At 45.2% G+C, this 12,302-nt stretch overlaps 1 protein-coding gene across 5 annotated transcripts in view; it reads left to right on the forward strand.

The window, feature by feature from the left end:
* myo6a (myosin VIa) overlaps window positions 1-12,302 on the forward strand; it is a 265,925-nt gene that overhangs the window by 173,873 nt on the left and 79,750 nt on the right. For all 5 annotated transcript variants that reach the window (XM_070889988.1, XM_070889986.1, XM_070889990.1 and 2 more), the window contains exons 12-13: window positions 160-304; window positions 11,076-11,233. In XM_070889988.1, coding sequence (XP_070746089.1) covers window positions 160-304; window positions 11,076-11,233 — 303 coding nt within the window. The remainder of the gene's footprint in view (window positions 1-159; window positions 305-11,075; window positions 11,234-12,302) is intronic.

Consider the following 12,302-nt stretch of genomic DNA (forward strand, 5'->3'; position numbering starts at 1 on the left):
TTTTTTGCTGCAGTTTTTAGATAAAATAATTTCATCTGTCATGTGAGTTTATGACCATTAATATCGAAGGATAATTAGAAAAGTTTACATGTGCGTAGTTAGCGTTGTGTATTTATCAGTGTCGGAGCAGGCTTGGTAATCTGTATTATCCACTGTTAGGTGGCTGTGTCTTAAAAAACAAGTCGAGCCAGTCGTTGGACCACTGTGCTGAACTGCTGGGGCTGGATGGCGATGACCTGCGTGTTAGTTTGACCACGAGAGTGATGCTGACCACCGCTGGAGGCGTCAAAGGCACAGTGATCAAGTAGGTAAACCCTTCTGTACTACGTGATCGCGTATCTACCCCTCTGTACTATGTGATCGCTTTTCTACCCTTCTGTACTACATAATCGGGTATCTGCCCCTCTACTACGTGATCGCGTACCTACCCCTCTACTACCTAATCGCGTATCTACCCCTCTACTACGTAATCGAATGTCTACCCCTCTGTACTACGTAATCGCGTACCTACCCCTCTTTACTACGTAATCGCGTACCTACCCCTCTGTACTACGTTATCGCGTATCTACCCCTCTGTGCTACGTAATCGCGTATCTACCCCTCTGTTACGTGATCACGTATCTACCCTTCTGTACTACGTAATCGCGTATCTACCCCTCTACTACGTAATCGCATATCTACCCCTCTGTACTACATAATTGCTTATCTACCCCTCTACTACGTAATTGCGTATCTACCCCTTCTGTACTACGTAATTGGGTATCTGCTGTGACTTTGAGCATGTGTTACTATGTTTTGGGGTTGTTCTCACGATGGCGCTGACATTGTGCATCTGTGAGTACTTTTCAGATTTGAGCCCAACTAAACCTTTCTCCTGTAAAGTAACCAGACAGTTCCATCTGCTTCCTGGTATTATTACAAACCACCCACTGAATTGCAAGTAATTTATCAATAAATTTAATTGGTTATTTTGCAGTTGACTTTCCTGATTTTTTTTTTCAATTTAAGGATTTAACAATTTTTAACGTATTTCAAAATAACAATGCGAATCGTTGCCAGTGACTGCAGCACTGTTTTAGGTGGGTTTACCAGTTGGAGCAGCATGGGCTTTCTGAAGGTCCTTAGTGTTGTTGGCAATTACTGAAATATTCAAAGAACAGCAGAGCATGTTTATGTGGCACGAGTTATATTCTGTTTACTGGCTGGGCATTCACCCGTCAGAAATTCATGAATGCAATTTGGAAAAAATGTCATGCAATACTCTCTCACTGCCACTCGATATCTGTGTTGCACTTTCTAAAGGCATGACAAAATCCCGAAAAAAGCTGAAGTCTACTCAGTGGTTGTGTTGAACAGTAGTCGTATGTGGTGGGACTTTATTATAATACCCAGACCTGATTACAGTTCTGGATACAAGTCCATCTCTTTCAAAGCAATCAGTTTGTTGCATTGTGTCTAAGTGATGCTCGCAAATGTTCACACAGCACTAACATGTTGGGGTTATATGACTTTTCCCCACCCCCCACCCCCCCTGACCTGCGAGAGAACAGCTCCGCAGCTCGGGCTATAAAAGAGCTGGAGTGGCGTACCACTTCAACCTCCAGCATGAGCTGCTCCAAGTGTGCGACAATTTTGAGATGGGCGACTGGGTGACATCAAAACCTTGGTCTTCGTTTTGGAGCGTGGGCAGGCACATCAGCAGGGCCCAGGTACAAAGAAGTCGGGGCGGATGAGCGGCAAGTGTTTGTGGCGTGATGCGGTTAATGTTTATGGTGGAGGAGCGGTGAGAGATCGTGGCGGAGGTGCGACAGATGAGGGTACGGGGCCCAGAAGAGGCGAGGGCCCAGGGGCAGCCCACACTGCGATATGTGTGTGTGCTAGGTCCGTGCAGCAGAGCAGGTCTCCAGTCTTGCCACTGGACCAAGACCGAGCTCTGTTAAGCCTGTGTGGTGGCTGGTGTGCAACGGTCACCACACGTTGAAAAAAAAAAATTCACGCGCAGGCATCTTCCACCCCCTCAATTGGAGTTCAGAACTGGAACATTGGGTCCTTCATTGAAACACCTGTGAACTCGTGGAAGCAAGTCATCCTTGTTCGAGGGACCGCCTATGATGATGAATCCAAAGTAAAATAGCTTTGAGCTGGATATCTAACTTCTCATTGCACACAAAAAGTGCATCAAGTCCTTTATGAATGAGGTGAAATATTCCCTGAATTAACTTTGTGGTAATTAGCAAAGTCCCTGTTATCTTTCCAATACTCTGGGACTTTTGGAAAATGTTACGTCAAATAAATATGTCATGAAATTTGAAGATTAAAAACAGAAAATGCTGGTAGCACTCAGCAGGTCAGGCAGCATCTGTGGCGAGAGAAACAAACAGTTAACGTTTCAGGTTGGCGACCCTTTTGTCAGAACCTTTGTATGAAATGTGGAGAGGTTGTGTCTTGCCGTTTGTTGCTAGGTGCACTGACCGATCACAGCATCCCGTTAGTCATTTTAATGGACCACGCTGCACCAAGTGAAACCCGGCAACAGTCAGCACTGGTTTGAAGAACGGGATTGTGCGCATTAATGCATCAGTCAGTTTCTAATAAATCAGCATGTAATCTGAGAGATGGCATGGTTAACTATAGCATGCTTGGGAGGAGAAAGGTGGCTTTTGCACCTATGGCTCCCAAAGCTCTCCACCACTGGGGTTTTTCTCGTGTCGGGTCTGGGTCTGTTGTAGAATCATTGATCGAGATTGATTGCTGTGATTATAGTCAACAACTCTATTATTGTACCATGCGACTCCCAGCATGGGAGAAGGAGAGCTAGCTGGACCGTGGTATTTCCCCGTCCAGCAATTTGTATGTATGAGAAGAATGTAGAAGGGAGCTTATTGGAGAGGACATGTTTTATGGAATTTTTTACATTGTAAATTGTACAGTTTGTGAATGCTGCAAAAAAAAGTTGTAGCTTTTGAGGCTTTATATGGACGTTGTGTCTGTTTGAGTGTAATTGGATGTGCACAGCCCCTTTATCCTAATCTCTAATTGCTGGTACATTCTGAGGCCTATTTGAACTCCTTTGTGTAGCTTGTCAGCAGGAGAGGAAGCGTCTTCGTGTTCTGTTTATAAATAAAGCTACACTCGATGTTAGTCACTTGTTCCTGCAATGTGGCGTAATTAAGAAATAATAGACTTGGCAGCTCTGTGCTGAAGTGTTCATCATCACAATCTATAAAATCACGGCGTAATTTTTAAAAATGGTTTCATAGATTACATAATTGACAATGGCGATGCTATGACATGAATTCAGGCATTCAGAATGTCTGAATATAAATGTTTTATTGGTTCTACTTTGCAAGTGGCTGCATAAGAACACACTGCGATTTCCCTAATCATCAGAGCCCTCCCATTTCACAGCTAGTTTGATGGTTTAGAATTTCATTGAGCAAAAGAAGACTTGCGCTGCTCGTACATGTCTCGGTGTTTCTCACAGTGAGTCAGAGAGTATGCTGTTGTGAGAGGGTGATGAATGTGAAAGTGCACGTCCCAGTGAGGGAATTTGGAAGTGTGTTTTACGCGATCTCTCTAGTGACAGTGTGAAGAAGGTGGTTTCTGATTAGTTGCTGGAAAATCAAGGAGTTTCTTTACTCACTTTGGGTAAGAAGAAAGACTTTGGGTAAGAAGTAAGAAGATAGAGTGCATTTCACGACCACCTCAAAACGCTTTACAGCCAATGAAGTAATTTTGGAGTGCAGTCACTTGTAATGTGGGAAATGTGCACAGCAAGTTCCCACAAACAGCAATGTGACAACGACCAGATAATCTGTTTTTGTGATGTTGATTGAGGGATAAATATTGGCCAGGACTCTGGAGATAACTCCCCTGCTCTTCGCAGAAATAGTGCCATGGGATCTTTTACGTGCACCTGAGAAGGCAGAAGGGGCCTCGGTTTAACATCTCATCCAAAAGACGGCACCTCCGACAATACGGCACTTCCGACAATACAGCACTCCCTCAGCACTGCACTAGGAGAGTCAGCCTAGAGGGGAGACCTGATTGAGGTGAATGAAATTATGAGGGGCATGGATAGAGTGGATAGGACGGACCTATTTCTCTTAGCAGAGGGTTCAGCTGCCAGGGGGCATAGATTTAAAGTAATTGGTACGAGGTTTAGAGCTGATTTGAGGGGAAATTCTTCACCGAGGGTGGTGGGGGTCTGGAATTCACTGCCTGAAAGGGTGGTAGAGGCAGAGACCCTCACCACATTTAAAAAGTACTTGCATGTGCACTTGAAGTGGCGTAACTTAGAGGGTTACGGACCAAGAGCTGGAAAGTGGGATTAGGCTGGATTGCTGTTTGTCGGCCGGTGTGGATATGATGGGCAAAAATGGCCTCCTTCCATGTTGTAAATTTCTATGATTGTATGAGGGATCCGGCTGCAGCAGTGAGAACAGGGGGAGCAGCCATACAGGCGCTGGGAGCCACAATCCAAACTCAACAAGCACCGGATTCTTTAACAGCTCTTTGCATCATAACCTGATTTACTTGCTTATCATCACTTTTATTCTGTTTACTGTTGCGCTTTGCACAATAATTGACAATCGCATCACACTCTCATCACAATCAGCACTTAAATGCTTTTATGAGAAGAGGGGCAGATTGCCACGACCTCGCCTAATTTCCAGTTCTGTTCAAATGTGTCACAAAATGCAATTCCAGCAATTCAGTCCTGTAAATTATCAGATGTTATAGAAATTTGTGTCAATTCAGCAAAAGTTAAAAAGAACTGTTTGTTGAAAAGCAAATAAAAACAGAAAATTCTGGAAATACATAGCAAGTTTATCACTACTCTTTAAACTTGAAAGTAGTGCGTTCTGGCTGGGTGTTGGCTCGGCTCGGCGCTGCGCTGGAGTGTCAGCCTAGATTGTGCGCTCAAGGCTCTGAAGTCGGCAGCAATGCTGTCACTGAGCCAAAGCTGACCTCTGCAAGTTTGAGAATATTTAGCTGCTGGTTGGTCCCTCCTGTCCTCTAGAATGGTAGACCTGCAGTACACGTTGCTGTCTTGTGCAGTAAATGTTTCTCCTGGCTGATGGTTCGGAATGTTTGTAAGCCACCAGTTGCCTGGAATTGAGGGTACTGCGAACAGTTTGTTTTGGCCAACATCTGGTAAGTGACCCACTCCATGGCGTTCCGGTCCTGTGTCTGCTATTGGTGAACTGGATGAATGGCCTTTCTTCAGTTGGATAGAATGATGAATAACTTGCCATACATACTATTAAACTGACTGCGGGAAGTTCCCTTCGCTCGAAGCATAGAGTTATAGTGCAGAAACACACAATTTGTCCCATCAAGTCTGTGCCAGTGCTTTTCTCCACCTGGGCAGAAGGAGACCATCTTAATCTTAATCTTGCAATTTTAAAATTCTCATCCTTGTTTGCACTCTCCTGTTCACTCCCCGTACCCTTTAATATCCCACCAGTCTAATCCCACTCACATGCTCACTCCCCATACTCTTTAATATCCCACCCAGTCTAATCCCACTCTCTTCACTCCCCATACCCTTTAATATCCCACCCAGTCTGATCGCACTCCTCTTCACTCCTCATATTTTTTGATAATCTTTTTCAAGCTACTATCCAATTCTCTTTGAAAAGAATTTCTGGGCTTCACATTCGAACCACCCCACGTGTAAAACGATTCTAGGATCCTCTTTCATTATTTTGATGATTAATCTTAAATTTGTGTCCACCCGTTGCTATCTGGTTGACCAGTGGAAACAATCCTAGCAAAACTCTTCATCATCTTCTATTGGGTCACCCATTAACCTTCTCGGCTCGAGTGAAACGCGCTCTAACTTATCAACTTTCTCTTCATAACTCCACAATCATCGCTGGTAACATCCCACTGAACCTATTCTGCAGCTTTTCCATTGCTCCTTATGGGCCCAAGTTTCCGCCCTCTAAAAATGCGCACCTCCATCAGGTGCGCTGACGTTCTGGAATAAAAGGAGCGCCGAAAACCGACCTTGTGATTCTGCGAGCTCCTCAGGACGTCTTTGTGGTCGGCGTGGCGCAGCACAAGGGGTCAGGGGTGGAGTCAGGTCAGCGCCGGGATCTCTGCACATGCGCGCTAGAGGGTGCGCACATGTGTAGAAGCTCCAGGCCCCTGAGGCTGCGTGGGAGGTGCCCCGAAGCAAGCCGGCCCTAGCCCTGGCCGAATGGGCTCACTGGGCGAAGATCAGGACTCGGGCCACCCTCCCATCCGTTCAGCCCTCCCCCCCCCCCCCTTCCCTCCACATTGTCGGCGGGGCCCACCTGCCCAGCATCTTGCTGGGGGCGGGCCCCACCCGACGTCCTCCACGACGGCCCGGCTTCCACGTCGTCGTCGGGGCCCGTTCAGCCTCTTTCCCCCCCACCCCCCTCCCGTTCAGCCCTCACCCTTCCCCTCGCCCTCGCCCTCTTCCCCTTCCTCTCCCCACCCCGCTGTCAGAAATGCAGAGAGACAGATACTGGGGGGGTGGTGAGTAGAAACTTTATTTTTTTATTTATTGATTTTTAAACATTTAAAAAATATATATATTTTTTTGCTTGATTTATTGGTTGACTTATTGATTTATTTATCATTTACTATTGATGGCTCTTTATTTGTAAAAGTGAAGTGTTTAATGTTTGTAAACCCCCCTTCTCCCCCCCCCCCCCCCCCCCCCCCACCATCTCTCGTTCCCTACGCTTGATTTATAAGTGTAGGCAAGGTTTTTCTGAGTGTACAAAAATCTACACTTACTCCATTCTAAGTTAGTTTGGAGTAAGTTTTCGCTGCCTAAACTTGCAAAACAGGTGTAAGTGGCTGGACACACCCCCTTTTGAAAAAAAAAATCTGTTCTAAAATGAAACTATTCTAACTCACTGGAACTGGAGCAAACTAAATGCCGAGAATTGCAATTGCTAAGATGCTCCATTCTAAACTAGTTGCTTCAAAAAAAATAGGAGCAACTCAGGCCGAAACTTGAGCCCATACAGTATGATGCCCAAAGCTGTGTATAATACTCCTTAAACCCTTGGTCATCTGCCATACTATCCCTGTATGTGGCTCAGTGACAAATTGATAACGCTCCTGTGAAGCGCCTTGGGATGTTTTACTTCGTTAACGGCGCTTTATAAATACAAGTTGTTGCTTTCGAAGGTGCTTGAGAATTGTGTTTTGGTGCTGTTCGGTTTCCTGCCTCCATTTGCCTCGATTAACTGCAGCTGATGTTGCAACATTCAAAGCAGATGTAGATCAAAATGATTAAAGATGTTAGATCAATGATGGCATGTTTCCTGAAACTGCTCAAGCATGCAATCATCTTACTTTTAAACATTATTCTTTCCGCCCCCCCCCCCCCCTCCAAAATAAGTCACCTCATGGGAGATGTAAAACTGTTCACTATACACGATAGCAATGTCAAGAACAATATATATATTTTTTTCCTTTTGTTGACTTAATGCAATGAGAAAAAGTAATATGCTAAATGCAGGATAGCAGATCAGCGATAATGACGTTAAATTGTCCTCGAGTGTTTTGAAGAGGGTCACTCGACATCAGAGCCCCCTTTTTTAAAAAAAATCACAGTTGGGGGAAAAAAATATCATAATTATCTTGAAGGGTCTATTCTTTCCTTTTGATTTTGTCATCAGTTAATGGTGATGATGTGTACTGGCTTGGAGGCGTTATTAGCCTCGAGAGTGCAGGGCGCTCGATTGAAGTTGATGGATAATGACCCCATGGCTTATTTCGGCTAATTTATTTCCACGACAGCTTCAAACTGTGCAGTGTCATTAGTGCTTATTGTTTAAAGGGAATATTGAAACTTGTACAGGGTTGAACAGTGGATCACAAAACCATGTTTATGTTAGTCATAATCCTTTGTAACTGATCATGCTTTCACTGTCTGGTCAAAAGAAGTCCAATTAATGTTATTGGTTGTGAGCAGTCGCAGTACTCCTGCTGTGATAAACTGAAAAGTTGCTTTGAAGAGAGGATTAAATATTTTCTTGATGTTGCCAATTAAAAATGCTGCTCTAAAGATAACAGTTCTAAGTTTACCTTTGCAATTCGTCTGAGAACGGTAACTGTTTGAAATACTTTACATTCTGTGCAAACTTCTACCCTTGCCACTAATCCTGGCTGAAGTGTACATATGATCATTTTGTACAGGTTTATAGACTTGTATGAGAAATTGTTTATAAATGTAAAATAATGGGGGGGGGAATTGTGGTCGGAGGCTTCCTGCGGGTGAACGCCTCCGACCCGAGAATGTTTTATGACAATATCTGGTGGTCCCGGAGGAATGTAGGATCGTGGTCGGAGGCCGAGTTTCGCAGTCTAGCGTACGGGAACATGTCTTCCAGGAGTGTATTCATATCCTGGGATCACATGGGCCTGGACCACCAATGAACATCTAATATTCTCATTGATAATAATGGGAGCTCCGTTTGTTGTTGTTATCTTCCATTACTATCAATGAGAATACCCCCAAAACACAGAAACACAACACAATAAAGAAAAAACACCTCACATATTTAAAATTAATTGAAATTAAATGTAATTAAATGTTGAATTTTTATTTAATGTTTTAATAAAAAATAAACTTACCTTAATGGACAGGGTTTTAATATAAAAATGAGCTCATTTTAATTTTTCTGTTTTTAAAACTCTTACGCTGGTAAAAGTAGGCTATACGCCTGCTTTTTACCAGGCGCAAGAGTTTAGAAACATAGAAATTTACAGCGCAGAAGGAGGCCATTTTGGCCAATCGTTTCCGCGCCGGCCGACAAAGAGCCGCACGGCCCTCGGTCAGCAGCCCTGAAGGTTACATATAAACCTATGAACGATGACTGAAAGGTAAAGAGCAGCCAGCCCAAACCAGTCCACCTCAAACAACTGCGACACCCCTTGCACCGAAACATTCTACGCTCCACCCCAACCGGAGCCATGTGATCTCCTAGGAGAGGCAAAAACCAGATTTAAAAACCCAGGCCAATTGGGGAAAAAAAATCTGGGAAAATTCCTTTCCGACCCATCCAGGTGATCAAAACTAGTCCAGGAGATCACCCTGGCCGTATTCGATTCCCTGCAGTATTTACCATCGTATCTGCGCCAGCCAACAAGAAGGTTATCCAGTCTAATCCCACCTACCAGCTCTAGGTCCGTAACCCTGCAGGTTACGGCACTTCAAGTGTCCATCCAAGCACCTTTTAAATGTGGTGAGGGTTTCTGCATCCATCACTCTTCCAGGCAGTGAGTTCCAGACCCCCACATCCCTCTGCATGAAGAAGCCTCCCCTCAAATTCCCTCTGAACCTTCCACCAACCACTTTAAAACTATGTCCCCTCGTAATTGCCCCCTCCACCAAGGGAAATAGGCCCTTGCTATCCAGACCCCTCAAAATTTTGTACATCTCAATGAGGTCTCCTCTCGGCCTCCTCTGTTCCAATGAGAACAACCCCAGCCTATCCAATCTGTCCTCATAGCTAAGATTCTCTACTTCAGGCAGCATCATAGTAAATCTCCTCTGCACCCTCTCATGCAATCACGTCCTTCCTATAATACGACAACCAGAATTGCACACAGTGCTCCAACTGTGGCCTAACCAGAGTATTATACAATTTAAGCATAACCTCCCTGCTCTTGTATTCTATGCCTCGGTAACTAAAGGCAAGCATTCCATATGCCTTCTTAACCACCTTATCCACCTGACCTACTTTCAGGGATCTGTGGACAAGCACTTCAAGGTCCCTTTGTTCATCTACACTATTAAGTGGCCTACTGCTTAATGTGTATACCCTTTCCTTATTAGCACTCCCAAAGTGCATCACCTCACACTTCTCTGAATTAAATTCCATTTGCCACTGCTCTGCCCACCTGACCAGTAGATTGATATCCTCCTGCAGCCCATGACTTTCCTCTTCATTATCAACCACACAACCAATTTTAGTGTCTTCTGCAAACTTCTTAATCATACTCCCTATATTCAAATCTAGATCATTGATGAATACCACAAAAAGCAAGTACTGAACCCTGCGGAACCCCACTGGAAACATCTTTCCAGTCACAAAAACATCCATCAACCATTACTCTTTGCTTCCTACCTCTAAGCCAATTTTGGATCCAACTTGCCACTTTGCCTTGGATCCCATGGGCTTTAACCTTTGTGAGCAGTGCCATGTGAGACCTTATCAAAAGCTTTGCTAAAGTCCATCTGCACTACCCTCATCGATCCTCCTGGTTACCGCCTCAAAAAATTCAGTCAAGTTAGTCAAACACTATGTTCCCTTAACAAATCCGTGCTGACTGTCCCTAATTAATCTTTGCCTTTCCAACTGTAGATTTATCCTGTCTTTCAGGATTTTTTCCAATAATTTTCCCACCACTGAGGCAAATAGCCCAAATCTCTGCCCTGCATATGTCTTTCCTGTGGGGGATGCGTTGGATCTATCAAAAGAAATTTAGACAGTTTGCAAAAGCTGGTTCTCGCCGCATGCGCATCACGTGCCAAGAACCGACTTTTGTGAGGCTTCGCTGGATGCGTGCGCTCATCGTATGCACCCAGAGAGGCCGCGGTTTTCAGCCCAATATATTCCATTCCGTCATTTGTCCCTTGATTAGTCGATCTCCTGTGACGTTGCTCATTGGCTCCAGAATTGTTTCGTGGGAGGCTGTAGAACAGGGTGGTGTGGTGTGGGGGAGGGGCGATGTTAAGAGTTCGGCGGGGAGGGTGGGAGGCGGGGTGGATGGTTGGTTTAGAATGGAACCACAAGCTCTGGATATGACCATCAATACGCTCAGCAAGAGCAGAACAAAAGCGGTAAGTCATGATGGCGTTCCTGCTGGATGGTTCTGAGATCCAATTGGTGCCTCCTGAGCCTTTGACAGCACTTGTGGTGATCGTGGACTAATCAAAAAGCTAGGAGCAACTCAACATCGTTGCATGTGTAGAGACACACAACTATTGGCAAGATGGTGCTTTCATTGCTCACTGACTAAATCCTGAATCAAAAGCTCACCGATCGCCCTTGATTAAAACCAGGTCTGATGTTTTGCAGGGTGCCTTTAAAGGTGGAGCAGGCAAACAATGCTCGTGAGGCCCTGGCCAAGGCCGTTTACAGTCGTCTCTTTGACCACGTCGTGAAGCGGGTTAATCAGTGCTTCCCCTTTGAGAATTCCAACTTCTTCATTGGGGTTCTGGACATTGCTGGCTTTGGTGAGTCTCCATTCTTAACATTTGAAATGTTATTTTTTTATTGGCTTTCAGTCTGCACGTTTACTGAAATTCAGCAGATCTGGCAGTAGAGCAGTTGACTAATAGTCATTTTTTTTAACGCAATAAATGTGAAATTATCCATTAATTTGATTTAAGCTGTAAAATAACACCAAGGTGTGAGTTTGGTGAAGACAGCATTGAATTATCAGATGGTTGGAATGAAGAGTAGACTCTATCACTAATCTAATGAATATCTGGAAAAAAGCCAGAGTTTGGAAAAGTTATTTTCAATCTTCAAAGGTTTGAAATTTAAGATGAAGGATTTGCCAAGGTGTAGGAAATCTTTGAGCTTCTGTACTGATAGGGAGCTTTTTGAAGATGATGAGTTGCAAAGAAGTTAACTGCGACTAAAGTAATAAAGCTGCTTACAAAAATCCATGAAAATATATTGGAAAATATCAGTCACAGAGCACCACGATCAAAACAACGATTTAAAAGAGCTTATCATTCGGCAGAAAACTCAGTCCACAGTTTCAAAAGCCCTGAATCACCACAGCTCAAGTTCCTGCACTTGCTCTTTGTCTATGTACATCTCTCTCTCCGCGCATTCTTAGCCGTGCTTTCTTATTCACTCTCCATCATTTTACCTCTCTTTCTTGCTTCTAACCCAGCGTTCTCCCCCACTCTCTTCCCCCCCCCCCCCCCCACCAAACACCGCTCTCCCTTCCCACTCTCCATCGCTCTCCCTCTCTTCCCACCCTCCCTATCTCTCTTCACGCTCTCACCCTCTCTCTCCCTTCCCCATTTCCCCCTCGCCCCCTCTCTCTCGCTCCCCCCTCGCCCCCTCTCTCTCGCTCCCCCCCCTCGCCCCCTCTCTCTCGCTCCCCCCTCGCCCCCTCTCTCTCGCTCCCCCCTCGCCCCCTCTCTCTCGCTCCCCCCTCGCCCCCTCTCTCTCGCTCCCCCCTCGCCCCCTCTCTCTCGCTCCCCCCTCGCCCCCTCTCTCTCGCTCCCCCCTCGCCCCCTCTCTCTCGCTCCCCCCTCGCCCCCTCTCTCTCGCTCCCCCCTCGCC

The sequence above is a fragment of the Pristiophorus japonicus genome, chromosome 9, assembly GCF_044704955.1.
Source record: "Pristiophorus japonicus isolate sPriJap1 chromosome 9, sPriJap1.hap1, whole genome shotgun sequence".
Taxonomy (NCBI): Eukaryota; Metazoa; Chordata; class Chondrichthyes; family Pristiophoridae; genus Pristiophorus; species Pristiophorus japonicus.